The 19,328-nt window shown below is 55.6% G+C and overlaps 1 protein-coding gene across 1 annotated transcript in view; it reads right to left on the bottom strand.

Annotated features, from left to right (window-relative positions):
- LRP5 (LDL receptor related protein 5) overlaps window positions 1–19,328 on the bottom strand; it is a 138,449-nt gene that overhangs the window by 12,035 nt on the left and 107,086 nt on the right. The window contains exons 14-19 of the mRNA XM_032153698.2: window positions 14,470–14,678; window positions 12,867–13,057; window positions 11,969–12,178; window positions 7,886–8,011; window positions 3,780–4,016; window positions 615–725 (exon numbers count right to left, since the gene is read on the bottom strand). Of these exons, the coding sequence (XP_032009589.1) occupies window positions 615–725; window positions 3,780–4,016; window positions 7,886–8,011; window positions 11,969–12,178; window positions 12,867–13,057; window positions 14,470–14,678 (1,084 nt within the window). The remainder of the gene's footprint in view (window positions 1–614; window positions 726–3,779; window positions 4,017–7,885; window positions 8,012–11,968; window positions 12,179–12,866; window positions 13,058–14,469; window positions 14,679–19,328) is intronic.

The raw sequence follows: 19,328 nt of genomic DNA, 5'->3' as shown, positions 1-19,328 counted from the left end.
GCGAAGGAGTGGCCATGTCCCCAGACACAATGACTCATTGCTACTTCCTATCTGAACTCAGCTCCCTTCCTGCCTGAATCAGACAGCCTTTCAGGAGCCACTGCCTCTAGGAAGCCTTCCCTCACTGTCTTGGCCTCCTATCCCCTAGGCCCTATATCCATGACTGTACAGGTCATGCTATTTGAGCATGGGAGACGTTGTCATGTACATGTGTGTGCACATGACATGTGTGCATATGTGAACATCACTCCTCCTCAGCCAGACAGTAAGCTGCCAGGGAACAGGACCACTGCAGCCCTCAGGGGTAATCTTGCTGCCTGACAGACGCTGCTCAGCAAGGTCCCATGGGTGGGTGCGTGCTGCAGGCACCTGGGCAGGGTCAGCCCCGCCCACCAAGGCGGACTCTGTAGCCGCCAAGCCCACAGCTCACAGTCTGTCCTCCTGGCCACTGCCCTGGGAAAGGCTTCCCTGCCTCCCGCAAGGAGCCTCCCAGCCGCCTGAGTCTCCCACACAGCCCCCAGCCCCGCTGGAAAGGCACATCTCCTCCCCTAGACCCCACGCTCCTGGGGGAACCCAGCCCGGATGCCCCCTCCCCATGCCAGAAACTGGCTCACCACACATGAGCTCGTCGGAGCCGTCAATACAGTCAGGGAAGGAGTCGCACTGCTGCTTGATGAGGACACACTGGCCGCTGGCACACCGGAACTGGTTGGGCAGGCAGATGGCTGCAAGGAGAGGCCACACACTCAGGAGGCTGGAGGGTGCCCCCAGCCCACCACGCAGGGCACAGCAACCAAGGTCTGGACTCCGAACAGAGAGCAGACAGCTGGGACCCTTTCTAGGACCAGCAGGGAGTGGTCTAGTGCAGTCTCCACCCACCCTCGATGACCCTGTGACGAGGCCTATGCCACGTAGGGGAGGGACTGCCAGGGCTGAGACCTCAACGCACCTCCTGCCTGCCCCCGCGGAGGTATTTGTCAGGTGCCTACTGTGGGGAGGTCTACGCCATGCAAGGAGTAATAGACCCCGCCCAAGGCTCTACCAGGTTGGGGGGGTGGGTGCCAAGGACAGGAATGGCCACAAGGAGCTTCGCCTCCCGAGAGTGGGGGCTGTGGAAGGCAGTGGTGCCCAGCAGAGCTTGGGGGGAGGGGAGGGAGCACAACCCACTGGAGATGCAGGCAGCCCACATGGGAGCAGCGCAAGGCCACGGCCTCTGGCCAGGGAGGAAGAGCAAGCCAGGGCACTGACGGCTGCCTCCTCCCCTCCTCAGACGCCCACCCGGAGGGAGCCATAGCCACGCCTGCCCCGGAGAACTTGCTCAGTTCCCCACCTGCCCTGCCCCCAGTGTCCTGCCCTGGGAACGGGAGATAAGGGGACCCTGTCCTTGTAATGGATGGGATGATTTTCTGGCAACCGAGCAGGGAAGCAAGCTTCTGGAACAGAGCGTGGCGCCAGAGCCGGCATGAGGGCCTGCCACCAGCACCGCGGGGCACACAGGAGGAGAAGCTAGAGCGGGATGAGGGGGCTCAGATGGTTCCAATGTCTGCCCCTCCAAATCTCAACGGAAATGTGACCCTCACTGGGCGCAGTGACTCACATCTGTAATCCTGGCACTTTGGGAGGCCAAGGTAGGTGGATCACTTGAGGCCAGGAGTTTGAGACCAGCCTGGCCAACATGGTGAAATCCCATCTCTACTGAAAATACAAAAATTAGACGGGTGTGGTGGTGTGTGCCTGTAATCCCAGCTGCTCGGGAGGCTGAGGCAGGAGAATCGCTTGAACCTGGGAGGTGGAGTTTGCAGTGAGCCGAGATCGTGCCACTGCACTCCAGCCTGGGCAACAGAGCGAGATTCTGTCTCAAACAATAAATAACATAACATAACATAAATAAAATAAAATAAAATAAAACAAAATAAAATATGACCCCAAGGTTGGAGGTAGGGCCTGGTGGGCAGTGTTTGGGTCATGGGAGCAAATGCCTCATGAATGGCCTGGTGCCCTCTCTGCAGTAGCAAGTGGGCTTTCACTGTGAGTTCACATGGGAGCTGGTTACTTAAAGGAGCCTGGCATCTCCTCTCAAGGTGAGGGCAAGAGGCAGAGGCTCTCTCTCTCTCTCTCTCTCTCCGTTGCTCCCTCTCTCACCATGTGATGCACCTGCTCGCGCTTCGACTTCCACCATGAGTCAAAGCTTCCTGAGACCTCATTAGAAGTTGAGCAGATGCGGGTGCCATACTGGTACTGCCTACAGAACCATGAGCCAGACAGGCCTCTTTCCTTCATAATCTACCCGGCCTCAGGTGCTCCTTCATAGCAATGCAAAATGGACCAACACAGGGACAATTCCTAACCACGGCTCCTGCAAGCTGAAATCACACACACAGCACATGCTGGGCCAGGGTGCACAGCAGGGCTGGGGAAGCTCTGTCTGTCAAGGGCCAGACATGAGGTCCGGGGCTTTGAAGGCCGTAGGTCTCCAGCATAACCACTCAGTTCTCCTGCTTTTGGCATGAGAGCAGCCACAGACATTGTGTAAATGAAATGAATGGGCATGGCTGTGCACCAAGAAAACTTTATTTACACAAGTAGGTGGCAGGCTGGATTTGGCCCCTGGGCCCTTAGTTTAACAGCCCCTAGTCTACAGCCTCCATAAAATTCTCCAATGGTCAATGTGCTGGAAGGACTTAACCACTATGTCTTTATAGAAAAACATGGAGGGAGGTTACTCCCAGGCCCTCATCTTCTACGAAATGTCTGCTCTTTGTGAATGAGGACGTAGGACAGTGGCCAGACCGCATGTGAATTACCTAACAGAGCCGGTGGCTCTGGGAGATGGAGGACATCAACAGCTCCTCAGCAGTCCTGGGCCTGTGGTGCTGACAACATGTGGCAGGCAACCAACCAAGCAGGTCATTCATAAAAGGAAAACTCAGGCCGGGCGCTGTGGCTCACGCCTGTAATCCTAGCACTTTGGGAGGCTGAGGTGGGTGGATCACCTGAGGTCAGGAGTTCAAGACCAGCCTGGCCAACATGGTGAAACCCCATCTCTACTAAAAATACAAAAATTAGCCGAGCATGGTGGTGCGCACCTGTCATCCCAGCTACTAGGGAGGCTGAGGCAGGAGAATCACTTGAACCGTGGAGGCAGAGGTTGCAGTGAGCCAAGATTACACCAGGGCACTCCAGCCTGGGTGACAGAGCAAGACTGTCTCAAATAAATGAATGAATGAGTGAATGAATGAATGAATGAATGAAAGAAAGAAAGAAAGAAAGAAAACTCAGAGGGGGCACAGAAGAGATGTGTTTCACTGTCAAGATCTAAAGGAAGATCCTGCTGGTCAGAGAGGGCCCAGGATGCCTGAGCAAATCTCTTTATACCTCCTGATTCTACAGGTTGATAGAAACCCCTCAGGCTTAAGCACTATCCCACAGACTGGTCAGTGGAGACAGCACTGTCTTTTGGGGGGATTTTCCAGGGTGTAAGCCATGGACCTCTGCAGCCCACCCCTGAATGTGCCTCAGGTTTCTGTGAAACTCCTGACCTAATGCAGGAAGGTGAGACAGACCCTCACAGTCTGCCTTCAAGCCACACTACCTGGTGGGACAGGATGGGTGGGACTGCAGAGTTTTCCTTGTTGGGCCTAAAAGACAGCCTTGGCGATCTCCCTGCAAGCAAATGTTTTCAGAGCCCCTACTCCTGTGAGGCCAGAGGCAGCCCCAAGCTCTGTATCCCGGAGGGCAGGGCCAGGGTCTTGGCAGAGTCTTGACGGGGAGGGCCTCACCGTCACAGTCCGCCTCGTCTGAGCGGTCCTGACAGTCGGCCTCGCCATCGCAGCGCAGGCGCAGGTCCACACACTGGCCCCGCGCGCAGGGGAACTGGGCGGCGGAGCACACGGGGCAGCCCTCCTCGTCGCTCTGGTCGTCGCACTCGGGAAAGCCGTCACAGCGCCAGGCCCCGGGGATACAGTCGATCTCCCCCGTGGCACATGCAAACTGGTCCGGGGAGCAGGTGGGCGGCTCTGGGGGAGGGACAGAGGAGAGCATCACACGCAGCCCCGCCCAACAAAACCCAGGCAATAGCGTGACTGGGCTTCAAAGAAGTTGAGATGGACTCAGCGCGGGTTCGGCATCCCTGCTGTGCCGGGTGCTGCACCCGCACATCCTCCATCGCTGCGGCTCCTGTGCGCCGCCCCACCTCCAGCCCCAACCCAGAAGAGAGGCTGGGAGAATACACATTCACTGCAAGAAGACATGCATCTGCATGTTTTTCAATGCAGAAGGGAAAGGGGGCTGACTGGGAATCAGAGCTTTAAGCAGCAGGCGCTACACCAAATACAACAGAAATGCTCCGGGTGGGAAATTCAGCCCTGACTGGAGCAGTCCTTCCTCCTCCCGGCAACACACATCTGCTCAGCCATGCCTGAGTGCCCACTGCGCCCTCCTCAGGACCAGAGGGGCAGAAAGCAGGTGGTCAGCAGCCACACCTGTTGCAGGTGTGGGACTGCTACAAAAGAAGGGCCAGGCCTCTGTGGTGATCAGTGTGCGCACAGCAAGGCGGGAGCCGGCAGAGGACCGGTCAGCACGTCCTAGGCACCTGCAGAAGATGGGACAAAGCACAGGCAGGAGGGCCGAGGACACCTGGGGGGAGGGCGCTGAAAGGGAGGAGGGAGAAGATCATCGAAGGGTGAAGGCCACTTCCTACGCATGACCACGGAGGCCATCCTGCCCCTCGGGGCTCCACGTCCTCAGTGCAGGCTGGGCATGCGGCAGCACGCAGGGAACAGCAGAGTCCCAGGGGCTGGGGACACAGACACAAAGCGTGGGGACACTGGCACAGAGAAGCCAGAGGAGCCCTCAGCTTCGAGGTGGCCCCCCATTTTCTAGGACTCCTCCCTCCTACTTTGTACAGAAAATCACAGAAAACAGAGGCTGGCCTCAGAGGGGGATGCTGGGAAATCGGCCCAGGCCTCACTGAAAGCTGAGCAAAGCCCCTGCCAAGCTGAAATCTGATCAAGGAAAAAAACATCGGTTTCAAGCTGTCACGCTGCATGCAAGCCATTGGATGTTTGGAACCCGCAGGCCTTCCCCATGACTACTGGGCTCACCCAAGTGACGGGGACTGTGTGGCACAGGGGAGGGGGCCTGATCAAAGACGAGAGCTCTCACGTAATAAAAGGAAGCGGCTGTCTCCGCTGGGCTCGGCCACAGCAGGACACGCCAGGGTCAGCCCATGGCGGCTGAGAGGAGCCAATGACAGATGTCTGCAAGCCGTGCCTGGCCATGGGGGACATGGAGGGCCGGTGGCTGGAGGTTGAGGGCGACATAGGGCAGACCTGAGATGGAGCCCAAGTCTCCCTCAGCAGTTGTGAAACCGAGCAGCCTCTCAGCCTCCCAAAGCCTCCGACCTCGACTCTCAATCAGAAGCAACCACTGGGCACCACAAGCTCCTGTGAGCTGTAACTGGGACACTGGGGCCAGAGCCAGGGGCACGCCCAGCTCAGGGAAGGGCTGAATGGCGGTGGTGATGGCACTGCTGAGGTGACTCTGGCTGCCTCTTGCCCAGCCTGGCTCCTGCCACTATCAAACGGTCCATGTCCGAGACCTCAGTGAGCCCCTGTCCTTCTGTGATCTCCTTGGAGAAGAGGCCACAAGAGAATGACAAGCACCTGTGCGGTAAATACACATCTCTTGAGCCGTGAGGAAGGGGCCTGGAGTCCCCGAGGAGGAGGACCAAGGCCCAGGCCAGGGGGCGGTGGATGGAAGGGCATGGCCTCTGGCATGGAGGCCCAAGGCTGCGGTTGGTGCAGCGTTCTGACGGCCCCGTCTCTTGGCCAGGGCAGTTCAGGCATCAGTGGGAGCTGCACAGACACCCTTGGGTTGCAAATCCATCTGAGCTTTTGGGCTGTAACTTGGCGAAAAGCTGCCAGGAAGCTCAGGAGGGGGACAGTCACAAAATGTCCCCTCTGCTTATGGCCAAACTCAAGGTGTGAGGCAGCACCCCGTGGTCCTACTCCCCGAGCTCCTGGGCAGGAGCCAGTCTCTCCAGGAACAAGACAAACCGCTAAAAAGAACCGGCACTCCGGGTGTGGTGGCTCACGCCTGTAATCCCAGCACTTTGGGAGGCTGAGGTGGGCGGATCACCTGAGGTCAGGAGTTCAAGACCATCCTGGCCAACATAGTGAAACCCCATCTCTACTGAAAATACAAAAATTAGCCGGGAGTGGTGGCGGGCGCCTGTAATCCCAGCTACTCGGGAGGGTGAGGCAGGAAAATCACTTGAATCCAGGAAGTGGAGGTTGTAGTGAGCCAAGATCACACCATTGCACTCCAGCCTGCACGACAAAAGCAAGACTCGATCTCAAAAGAAAAAAAAAGGGGAGAGCCAGCGTGTGCTGCTGTCTGTAGGATGAAGCTGAGCCCCCAGGAACTCCCACGGGAGAACGGGAGCTGAGCAGAGCACAGAACCAACAGGATCCAAGGCCACCTGGAGGCATGGGGGCATAGGACAGAAAGCCCTGGGCAGGCTTCACTGTGGTGAGGATACAGATGGTCATTTTATTACTACTGCCACGCCCACGGCATAGCAGCTGGCATTCCTGTGCATCACGTGTCAGGGTCCAGGTGGAGTGCCCTGTTACTTCATGCCCATGACAGGCTGTCAGGTAAGTGCTCTCAATTTCACAGAGGAGGAAGTGGAGGCTCAGAGAGGGTCAGGCACCGGCCAGGGTCACTCAACTGGGAAGTGACAGAGCCAGGATTTGAACCCTGGCCTCTTTGGCCCTAAAGCCCATGTTCTTCACTACCCCACTCTCCCACTACCAACACCAGGAAGCCCTAGGGGGAGAAGAGGATCAAGGGTAGAAGGAGAGAAAAAGACAGAACTACTAGGAGAAATAAACAAATCCACCATTAGAGTGGAGACTCCACACTCCTGTCAATAACTGACAGCTCGAGCAGGCGGTCAGGAAGGAAGGATATAGACAACCTGATGAGCACTATCAATCAACTGGATCTAATTGATGTTTCTAGAACACTCCACCCAACAACAGAAGAATCCACATTCTTTTCAAGAGTACAGGGAACATTCACCAAGATAAACCACATGATGCTGGGTGATAAAACACACCTAACGGCCAGGCACGGTGGCTCACGCCTGTAATCCCAGCACTTTGGGAGGCCAAGGCGGGTGGATCACGAGGTCAGGAGTTCGAGACCAGCCTGACCAACATGGTAAAACCCTGTCTCTACTAAAAATACAAAAATTAGCTGGGTATGGTGGCATGCACCTGTAATCCCAGCTACTCAGGAGGCTGAGGCAAGAGGAGGAGGCGGAGGTTGTGGTGAGCTGAGATTGCGCCATTGCACTCCAGCCTGAGCGACAGAGCGAGACACTGTCTCAAAAACAAAACAAAGCAAAACAAAACAAAAAAACACAAAACAACAACAACAACAAAAACACCACACCCAACATATTTAAAATAACAGAAATCATACAAAATAAGCTCTCAGACTACGGTGGAATTAAATTAGAAATCAGTTGCAGAGAGACAGCTGGAAAAGCCCCAGCTCTTTAGAAACTAAGCAACACTTCTAAATAACACATGAGCTAAAGATGTCATCTCAGGAGAAGTATAAAAATATTCAAACTATCTGAAAATGAAAATGTAACAAAATTTGTGAGATGCAGGAAATGCAGTACTTAGAGGAAAATTCATAGCACCGAATGCACATAGTAGAAGAGAAAGGAGGACAAAGGAAGACACAATCAGCTTTGGAAACTGGATGCCACAGGGACCGTGATTTTTAAAAGGATGCCAGGCAGCAGCCTAGCAGGCAGAGAATCAGGTACCTGTCCATCACCCCAAAGGAGCACCTAGGTCCCACCTACCTCCACAGGTCAGCAGGTTCTGCAGGAGCACAAGGTGGACTGGGCATGAGCACCGTGGTGTCCCATCACCCTTGGCAATACAGATGTGGGAGCAGCCACCATTGTCACGGGCACATGGGTGGGCTGCTGCAAAGACAAAACAAGACAAATGGAGGTCAGGCTCTGCCTCCCACCTCAGAACCACAGCCTGGAGGGTAGGGGCCAAATGAGAACTCATGAGAACTGGCCATCCTGCAGGCCCAGCCTCTCTGGGAGGATCCTCCCACTTATTCCTCTTGGCAGCCTACAGAGTCTTTCTTTTTTTTTTTTTTTTTTTGAGACGGAGTCTCGCTCTGTCGCCCAGGCTGGAGTGCAGTGGCGCAGTCTCGGCTCACTGCAAGCTCCGCCTCCCAGGTTCACGCCATTCTCCTGCCTCAGCCTCTCCGAGTAGCTGGGACTACAGGCGCCCGCCACCATGCCCGGCTAATTTTTTTGTATTTTTAGTAGAGACGGGGTTTCACTGTGGTCTCGATCTCCTGACCTCGTGATCCGCCCGCCTCAGCCTCCCAAAGTGCTGGGATTACAAGCGTGAGCCACCGTGCCCGGCCCAGAGTCTTTCTACTGACATGGAAATTGACATCACAGGCCAGCCTGTCTGCACCAGTCCCTACTGTGCCCATGACCATCAGTCTGAACTGCCCACTTGTCTCTCCTCCTATTTACTTACTTTGAGACAGGGTCACACTCTGTCACCCAGGCTGGAGGGCAGTGGTGCAATCACGGCTCACTGTAGCCTTGATCTCCGTGGGTCGAACAACCCTCCTGCCTCAGCCTCCTGAGTAGCTGGGACTACAGGCATGCACCACCATGCCTGGCTTTTTTTTTTTTTTTTTTTGAGACGGAGTCTCGCTCTGTCACCCAGGCTGGAGTGCAGTGGTGTGGCGCGATCTCAGCTCACCACAAGCTCCACCTCCTGGGTTCACACCATTCTCCTTCCTCAGCCTCCCGAGCAGCTGGGACTACAGGCGCCCGCTACCACTCCTGGCTAATTTTTTGTATTTTTAGTAGAGACGGGATTTCACCATGTTAGCCAGGATGGTCTCGATCTCTTGACCTCGTGATCCACCTGCCTCGGCCTCCCAAAGTGTTGGGATTGCAGGCGTGAGCCACTGTGCCCAGCCATGATTTTTTGTATTTTTAGCAGAGATGGGGTTTCACCATATTAGCCAGGATGGTCTTGATCTCCTGACCTCGTGATCCGCCTGCCTTAGCCTCCCAAAGTGCTGGGATTACAGGTGTGAGCCACCACGCCCGGCCTTTTTTTTTTTTTTTCAACTTTTTGTAGAAACGGGGTCTCATCATGTTGCCTAGGCTGCTCTTGAACTCCTGGGCTCAAGTGATCCTCCCGCTTCAGCCTCTTAAAGTGCTGAGATTATAGGCGTGAACTACCGCACCTGGCCCTCTTCCCTTCTTTCATTGTATAACGGGTTGGATAGTGCCCCCCAGAAAGATACACCCACGTCTTAAGGCCTAGAATCTGCGAGCATAACCTTTTTTTGGAAAAAGGGTCTTTGCAGGTTAAGGATCTCAAGACGAGGTCATCTCGGATGATTTGGGTGGGCCCTAAACCCAATGACAAACATCCTTATAAGAGGCAATACAGACACGAAGAAGAGGTAAAGATGCAGACGCAAAGGAGATGGACACATGAAGATGGGTAGAGGTTGAGACGGCGCATCCACAAGCGTGGAACGCTGGCACCCACAGCACTGGAAAGGGGCCAACAAACAGATCCTCCCTGGAGCCTCCAGAGGAAGCACAGCCCTCCCAACAGTTTGGTCACGGGCTTCTGGTCTCCAGCACATTGGGGGAATCCATTTCTGTTGCTTTAAGCCGTCCAATTTGTGGTCATTTGTTATAGCAGCCGTGGGACACTAATACACGTGGGAATTAAAATAGCAAATGGTGCCAGGCGCGGTGGCTCACGCCTGTAATCCCAGCACTTTGGGAGGCCGAGGCAGGTGGACCACCTGAGGCTAGGAGTTCAAGACCAGCCTGGGCAACATGGCGAAAACTCGTCTCCACTAAAAATACAAAAAATTAGCCTGGTGTGGTGGTGGGTGCCCTGTAATCCCAGTTACTTGGAAGGCTGAGGTAGGAGAATCGCTTGAACCTGGGAGGCAGAGGTTGCAGTAAGCCGAGATCGCGCCACTGCACTGCAGCCTGGGCGACAAAAACGAAATTCCGTCTCAATAAATAAATAAATAAATAAATTAAATAAATAAATAAATAAATAAATAAATAAATTAAAATAAAATAAAATAAAATAGCAATGGACCAAGTCCCTGGGAACTCGCATTATTCTATCCAGTTAACCAAATGTTTCCAACATCCCGACAATGAGAAGAAGAGGAGGCGGCTTGGAGGGAGAGCTGACCACTCCCAGGTGGAAGAAATGCCAGAAGACATTCTGTTCCCCGCCCCACCCAGGAAAATTTCACAGGGTCCTCACTGTCTCCAGGATTTGGTGTTTGGTTTTTTTGGGATAGGGTCTCTTTGTCACCACCACCCCTGGCCCTTTTTTTTTTTTTTGGAGACAGAGTCTCACTCTGTTGCCTAGTCTGGAGTGCAGTGGCGTAATCTCGGCTCACTGCAACTTCTGCCTCCCAGGTTCAAGTGATTCTCCCACCTCAGCCTCCCCAGTAGCTGGGATTACAGGCGCCTGCCACCACACCCTGCTAATTTTTGTATTTTTAGTAGAGACGGGATTTCACTATGTTGGGCAGGCTGGTCTCGAACTCCCAACCTCAAGTGATCAGCCCACCTTGGTCTCCTGAAGTGCTGGGATTATAGGCATGAGCCACGGAGCCCAGCCCAGTCCCTTTTTGTTTGTATTTTTTGTAGGGATAGGTTCTCACCATGTTGCCCAGGCTGGTCTCAAGTAATCCTCAGATGGTTACCATGGAGGGGAGGAAGGACTGTGGTCCCAGCTGTGGAGGCCCCTCCCCCAAGCCCTGGGACACAGCAAGGCAGTGGCAGGCAGAATCCTAAATGCCCCCATAATTTCCCACCCCAGTCCCCAGCAAGGTGTCATGACCTTATGTGGCAGAAGGGATTCTGCAGATGTGATTAAGGTTATTAATCAGCCGACTTGGAGTCTATCAAAGGGGAGGCTAATCTAATCTAAAGGCGGCTGAGCCGAATCACAGGGCCCTTTAGAAGCAGAGCAGGCTCCCCATCTGGTGGGAGGGGAGCAAGGCAGAGAGACTCAAGGTGCGGGAGGGACTGACGCAGGGAGCCCCCACTGCTGAGGCAGAGGGGCCATGGGGCGAGGACCTAGGGTGGCCTCTAGGAGCTGAGAGTGGTCCCCGACCAATAACCAGAAAGAAAACAGAACCTCGACCCCACAACTGCCACCTGCTGAGTGAGCAAGGAAGCCAATTTCTCCACGGAGCCTCCGCTGAGGGCCCAGCGTTGCTGACACCTTGATTCTGGACCCGTGAGACCCTGGGCAGAGAACCCAGGTGAGCCACGCTGTGCCTGGACTTTGCTTTACAGAACCGAGAGATAATCCGTGGGTGTTGTCAGGCCAGTGGCTCACACCTATAATCCTAGCACTTTGGGAGGTCACAGCAGGCAGATTGCTTGAGCCCAGGAGTTGCAGACCAGCCTGGGCAACATGGGGAAACCCCGTCTCTACAAAAAAAAATTAGCCAGGTGTAGTGGTGCCCACTTGTAGTCCCAGCTACCTGGGAGGCTGAGGCAAGACGTTCACTTAATTAAGCCCAGAGGTCGAGGCTGCAGTGAACTGTGTTTGCACCACGGCACACCAGCCTGGGCAACAGAGCGAGATCCTGACTCAAAAAAAAAAGAGTTGGTGTTGTCTTAAAATGCTGTTCGTGGTGATTTGTTCTGCAGCAAAAGAAAACCACCTTAGAGGCCCCGGGACATTTGGACATCTTGCTGAACCCCAGCAGGCAACAACCGGCATCTGGCGGAGCCCACCGCCTGGCCGAGGCCACACGGGCTCTTGCACTGGCCTCCCGCCTCCTCCAGAGGTCCGTCCAGGTTAGAGGCCACCCTGCCCACCCCGCTGCCACGTACAGAACTCCTCCAGGCTGACTTCCTCCACTGCGTGGATGCCAGTGAGGTGGGCGACACGGCCCTGGATGCGAGTCCGCTTGTCCCCAGTGGTCTTCTCCACACGCTCGATCATCTGCTGCTGGCGGTCGATCCAGTAGAGATGCTTGCCAAGGACGGTCAGGCCCAGAGGCTGCACGATGTTGGCATCCTCCAGGGTCAGGCGGTTGGCCCCTGCAAGCAGCCCAAGGGCCCACCTGAGCGGTGCTGACCTCCAGAGCTCGCCCCACACTCAGCTTGGGAGGACAGAGGTTGACAGGGCTGCCAGGGAGGCTGGGGGATTCCGTGCTCCGGACAGGGGTGGGAGCTGCAGCAGAGTCCCTGGAAGCAGGCTGACCCAAGACAAGCCCTTGGAAAGCCCTGCTCCCACCTGGGCTGGGCTGTGGATGAGGGCCATCAGTTCCAACGGCGGGCCTCGGTCACTGGCCCCTGCAAGCCTGCCCCCTCCCCTCCCCTACCCACCCCATCATAAGAGGAAAAGCCATGGGGACCCGTGCCCCTTCTCTAAGCACCAACTCTCATTTCTCTCCAGCCCTCGCAGCCTAACACAGTCCAGAGCAGAGCAGCTGCTTGTGCAGGTGCTAGGGACAGAGGCTAGGCTGGAGTCTTGCTCCATCCCCGGCTGTGCGGCCCCAAGCAGCTCGCTCACCCTCTCTGAGCCTCATTTTCTGCCTCTGCCCTCTGGGGCTCACTCGGAAACCCAGCCTGGAGCTGTCAGCACGAGGACGAAACATGCTACACAGAAAGCCCCCGGCACGGTGCTGGGCTCACGGCAGGTCCCGGACAATGTGGCAGCTGCTGCCGTTACTGACGACAAGGAAGGCCGGGTGTCTGCGGGCAGGGCAGGCCCCGGGGCACGTACCTGACAGGTCACAGCTCTCAATGCGCTTCAGGTCCGCGTCCACCCAGAACAGCTTGCCCAGTGTGTTGTCCACCACCAGGGCCACGGGGCGGATGAGGCCAGTGGTGAAGAGGACCTCGCGCTCGGTGCCGTCCAGGGCCGCACGTTCGATCTTGGCTGCCCGATCCTGCATGTTGGTGAAGTACAGGTACCTGTGGGAGGGTGGCGGGTGAAGGATGGGTGCAGGGACGGCGTCTCCTCAGCCAGCGCGGAGCCCAGGGCACCCAGCTGGGCTGTGGAAAGCCCCTGCCTCTCAGGGCTGCCCGAGGCTGACAGGTCACATTCTGTACTAGTTGAACAGTGCTCCCCAAATTCCCACTCACCCCAGAACCTCGGAATGTGAGCTTATTTGGAAGTAGGGTCTTTACAAATGTCATGAAGGATCAAGATACGACCACAATGGGTGAGGGTAGGCCCTAAATATCCAACTCAAGTGTCCTTAAACGATACAGAAGAGGCCACGCAATGTGCAGCCAGAGGGAGAGACTGGAGTGACATGACCACAAGTCCAGGGACGCCTGGAGCTACCAGAAGCCCAAAGGTTCCCTCAGAGCCTTCAGAGGGCGCAGGGCCCTGCCCACACCTTGATCTCGGGCTTCTGGCCTCAGGAACTGCGAGAGAACAAGTGTCCATTACTCTCAGCCACCTGGCTTCCAGTAATTTCTGACAGCAGCCATGGGAAACAGATGCAGGCCCCCCACAGCTGCTAAGGACCCCGGAGCCCTGGCCGTTGGGAGACCAGCTCAGCTGGCTCCTGCACAGCCACCTTATAGACCCAGGGCTTCCACCCACCAAGCCCCCTGTGTGCTGCAGAGGCAGCACGACTGTGGCTGTCATTCCTACCAATAAGGAAACTGAGTCTCCAAGAGGTTAAGCCACCCGCCCAAGGTCATGTGGGCAGTAAGTGGCAGAGTCAGGGCTCAAACTCTGGGCTCCCGGCCCAGGACCTGTGCTGGCTGTAGCTCCATCTTCATGCCAGCCCCCTAGCTATCTGAGGAAAGCCATTGCACTCCTGTCCCCAAACACTCCCGTGCTCAGTTTGGAGCCTGAGTTTCATGTCACGTGGGTTTCAGTCTCCCTCTTTCCCTGGCTCTTCCCTCTGGAAACCTCCAGGTTCTGGGTACCTTCCCACCAACCAGAAGCTCTGACGACCGACAGGTGGGAGCGTCAGGGGCCTCCGGGAGGAGGAAGCCCAGGAGCTCCCTGTGGTGGAACAGGATCGAGTCAACAGGCAGTCCCCTTGCCGTGGAAGGGATTTCTGCACAGGGTTCAAGTTCAACAGGGATGGTACAAAACCTATCAACCGCAACTCCCGTCGGCCAGCGCTGCCTTGTAACCTCTCAGCAGAGCTCCCCCTTCCCTTCCAGCCCTCGGGGCTTTCTGCTTCCCTGGAGGGGCTGTGAAAGAGTCTGTGTTTGCTTTTGGGATCGTGGAAAGTCACCCATTGGATCCCCAGGGTGGAAAGTCTCCCCAGGCTGTGAGGGGCTGGCATTCGGCAGAAGACACAGCGGGCACGCCTGGGGGGGGGGGGGGCAGCACACCCGCCCGCCCATTGGCCTCCTACCCTCGCTCCGCGTTGACGACAATGGCCCTGGGCTTGTCACGGTCCCCACGCAGCACCACCCCCATGGCTTCGCCGCTCAGCCTGTGGACGTTGATGGTGTTGGTGGCCTCGCACGTCCAGAACAGCGTCCGGCTGTAGATGTCAATGCTGAGGTCGTGGGGCTGCCTGTCTGGGTTTTGGCCTTGGCTCAGAGAGGTCAAAACAAAGGGCTGTAAGACAAAGAAAACAAGACTCCTGGGCACTGGCGGAGACCCCTGGGCACTGGCAGAGACCCCTGGCACTGGCAGAGACCCCAGGCCCTGGCAGAGACCCCTGAGCACTGGCGGAGATCCCTGGGCACTGGCGGAGAGCCCTGGGCACTGGCTGGAGAGCTCTGGCAGGAGAGCAGAGGCCACAGTTCTCCAGTTTAGCCTAAAAGTCAAATCCCAATACTGGTGTGGGGGTCTCTCCTCTCCAGTCAGCTCCTAACTACGTGCCCACCCGAGTATGCCAGAGCGATCAGGACATCAGCCTCTGGAAGAGCTCTTGCTGCCTTGGAAGTTAGGTCTCATCAGCCAACCCGCCGGAGCACCCAGCTGTGCATCACTAGACTGGCGCTCCCATGAAGGCCCCGCTGACAGTCAAGAAGGCATCCAGGACCACGGGGCCCTTCCCAACACATCCCTGTCTTCTCCACCTTCCAGGACTCAAGCTTTTGGACTGCAGCCCTCATGTCCTGTTTTCTCTGCAGGGCACCAGGACAGCCAGTTTGAGGGCCACCCCTTACAACCCTTTCCCCAAGAGGAGGCAGCCAGGTGAGGGGAGGGCAGGTGAGGGTGGGGGTTAGGTGAAGGTGGGGGACAGGTGAGGGTGCAGGGGTGGGTGAGTTGGGGAGGTGAGGGTACAGGGGAGGTGAGGGTGGGTAGGGAAGGTGAGGGTAAAGGGGTCGGTACAGATGTGGGGGTAGGTGAGGCTGGGGGCCAGATGAGGGTGGGTGGGGGCAGGTGAGTGTGGGGAATGACTCAGAGCCCCTCTTGGGAACGCAGGGCAGCCACGTCTCTCAGTGACTCTCAAGGACTCTCTGTCTCCACACTCTCCAGGGTCACCGCCCAGGAGATGCTCGAGCGCTGCCTGAGCCCAGCCCACCCCCTGCATCTCAGGGATGAGCCTGGGCTTTTGGGGCCTCTGACACAGCCTCCCTTCGAAGGGATCTTACTGAGCTGATGTAGGAGGAGAGGACAGCCCAGAAGCCTACTGCCCGGGGGGATCTGGTGCCTTTGGGTTACCCCGAAAGACAGCTGCATCCAAGTTCCCGAGTGACTTGGCCTGGGGCAAATGGGGCCTGGGGCACCTGGGCTACTGCCACCCAGGCCTGAAGGAAAAGCTCCCCTCCCTCTCCCTTGAGTCAGAGGGAATCATCTTAGGATGGTGCTCTGATAGTAAGTCTTTTCAGACTTTCTTTATCTAGGTCTTTTAGCAGTTAATAAAACAGGGAGGCAGCAGTGGCTCACGCCTGTGATCCCAGAATGTCGGGAAACTGAGGTGGGAGAATCACTTGAGCTCAGGAGTTTGAGACTAGTCTGGGCAACATAGCAAGACTCCATCTGTATCAGAAAAAATTAAACCAACCAAACAAAAAAACACTAGCTCAGTATGGTGATGCACGCCTACAGTCCCAGCCACTCAGAAGGCTGAGGTGGGAGGATCGCTTAAGCCTGGGAGGCGGAGGCTGCAATGAGCTATGCTCACACCACCACACCCTAGCCTGGGTGACAGAGTAAGACCCTGTCTCAAAAAAAATACAAATAAAACAAAGTCTCTAAGTAGATAAAAAGAAGCTTCTTCCCCAGGCCCAGCCTCTTGGACCCAGATGGAAAGGGTGCCTCCCTCCCCCATACACACACACACACACCACACACCACACACTCACACACCCAGATGGAAAGGGTGGCTCCCTCCCCCATACACACACACACACACCACACACACCCCCCACACACACACCCCCCAGATGGAAAGGATGCCTCCCTCCCCCATACACACACACACACACACCACACACACACACACCCCCCACACACACACACACACACCCCACACACACACACCCCCAGATGGAAAGGATGCCTCCCTCCCCCATACACACACACACACACACAACCTTGCTGGGCAGCTGCAAAGACATCATCACTTTCATCTGGACACGAAGGATCATGTGTCTTTGTAGATAACAATATCCACATCACCACAGAGCTGTGGCCCCTAGGGGGCCGTGTGTCAACGCCAACTGAACAAATTCCTTCCTAAAAGCCACTAGCTGTAGACCTTGGTCTGGTACAGCTGCCGGGCTGAAAGACAAGCAAGATTCCAGCTACTCTGGCCAAAATCAGGCTCAGCATGGAGGGTGGGTCTATGGGAACCAGATGCAAAACCAGACTTTGGGACAGCAGTCTGGAGAACAACCATCTGAGAAACGTGTACTGTGTGACGTGAAACCCTGGCCACACTCCTCCCAGGCACAAAAACAACACAGCAGACTTTACATGGCTGGCCAGTTTCATAAACCCTGAACTCTTTTTTTTTTTTTTTTTTTTTTTTGAGACAGAGTCTTACGTGAGATGGAGTCTTGCTCTGTCGCCTAGGCTGGTGTGCAGTGGAGTGATCTCCGCTCACTGCAAGCTCCGCCTCCCGGGTTCACGCCATTCTCCTGCCTCAGCCTCCCAAGTAGCTGGGACTACAGGTGCCCGCCACCAAGCCCGGCTAATTTTTTTGTATTTTTAGTAGAGACAGGGTTTCACCATGTTGGCCAGGATGGTCTCGATCTCCTGACCTCGTGATCCGCCCGCCTCGGCCTCCCAAAGTGCTGGGATTACAGGCGTGAGCCACCGCGCCCAGTCCCTGAGCTTTCATTTTACTGTAAGTACAAATACTTATGGTTAGTGCAAACTTTCTTACCAGAATCCTGTGCAACACCACAGGCAACACGCCTTTTCCTCGCTAGTACAAAACCTTCCCCACGGAAGGAACTGTTCATAGTGGCCTTATTCACGACACCCAAAGGTGGAAGCAACCTAGCACCCGTGGATGGATAAATAACAAGATGTGGTCTGTCCATCCATATGATGAATTTTTTTTTTTTTTTTGAGACAGGGTCTCACTCAGTTGCCCAGGCTGGACTGCAGAGGCACAATCTTGGTTCACTGCAACCTCTGCCTCCCGGGTGCAAGCGATTCTCCTGCCTCAGCCTCCTGAGTAACTGAGATTACAGGTGCGAGCCACCACACCTAGCTAATTTTGTACTTTTAGTAGAGCCAGGGTTTCACTATGTTGGTCAGGCTGGTCTCAAACTCCTGACCTCAAGCGATCTGCCCACCTCAGACTCCCAAAGGGCTGGGATTAGAGGGCGTGAGCCACCACGCCCAGCCCTTACAATGGGTTATTATTCAGGCTTTAAGGAGGGAAATTCTGACACAGGCTATGACACAGATGAACCTTGAGGACACCATGCCACATGAAAGAAGCCAGTTAGGCCGGGCGCGGTGGCTCACGCCTGTAATCCCAGCACTTTGGGAGGCCGAGGCGGGCTGATCACGAGGTCAGGAGATCGAGATCATCCTGGCTAACACGGTGAAACCCCGTGTCTACTAAAAATACAAAAAATTAGCCAGGCATGGTGGCAGGCGCCTGTAGTCCCAGCTACTCGGGAGGCTGAGGCAGGAGAATGGCGTGAACCTGGGAGGCGGAGCTTGCAGTGAGCCGAGATCGCGCCACTGCACTCCAGCCTGGGCGACAGAGCGAGACTCTGTCTCAAAAAAAAAAAAAGAAGCCAGTTACATAAGGGCAAATATTGGTGTAATTCCACTTACATGAGGTACCTAGAGAAGGCAGAGAGAGACAGAAAGTAGAATGGTGGCTGTCAGAGGGAGACGAGGAGTGTGTTCAATGCAGACAGTTTTGGACACCTGCCAAGAAGGTGAAGTAGTCTGGAGATGAATGGCGGTGATGGTTACCATGTGAACTGACTGAATGCCACTGAACTGTCAACTGCAGAATAGGGAAAATGGGCCGGGCACGGTGGCTCACGCCTGTAATCTCAGCACTTTGGGAGGCCGAGGTGGGCAGACTGTTTGAGTTCAGTTTAAGTCCAGCCTGGGCAACACGGTGAAATCTGTCTCTACATAAAATACAGTTAGCCAGGTGTGGAGGTGCACAACTTGAGCCTGGGAGGCGGAAGCTGCAGTGAGCCAAGAGCCCACCACCGCACTCCAGTCTGGGCGACAGGGCGAGACCCTGTCTCAAAAAAAAAAAAAAGGCGGGGCACGGTGGCTCACACCTGTAATCTCAGCACTTTGGGAGGCCGAGGTGGGCGGATCACCAGGTTAAGAGTTCAAGACCAGCTTGGCCAACATGGTGAAACCCCGTCTCTGCTAAAAAATACAAAAATTAGCCGGGCATGGTGATGGGCACCTGTAATCCCAGCTACTCGGGAGGAGGCTGAGGCAGGAGAGTCGCTTGAACCCGGGAGGTGGAGGTTGCAGTGAGTTGATACTGAGCCATTGCACTCCAGCCTGGGCGACAGAGCGAGACTCCATCTCAAAAAAAAAAAAAAAATTAAAATGGCTGGGTGTTGTGGCTCATGCCTGTAATCCCAGCACTTTGGGAGGGTGAGGTGGGCGGATGGCTTGAGTCCAGGAGTTGAGACCAGCCTGGGCAACATAGCGGGTCTCTACAATAAAAAAAAAAAAATACACAAAATCAGCCAGATGTGGTACTGTATTCCTTTAGTCCCGGCTACTGGACAGGCTGAGGTGAGAGGATCACTGGAGCCCTGGAGGCTGAGGCTGCAGTGAGCCATGATTGCTGCACTCCAGTCCTGGCAC

The sequence above is a fragment of the Hylobates moloch genome, unplaced genomic scaffold, assembly GCF_009828535.3.
Source record: "Hylobates moloch isolate HMO894 unplaced genomic scaffold, HMol_V3 SCAFFOLD_5, whole genome shotgun sequence".
Taxonomy (NCBI): Eukaryota; Metazoa; Chordata; class Mammalia; order Primates; family Hylobatidae; genus Hylobates; species Hylobates moloch.
This window is presented reverse-complemented; position numbering and strand designations above follow the sequence as displayed.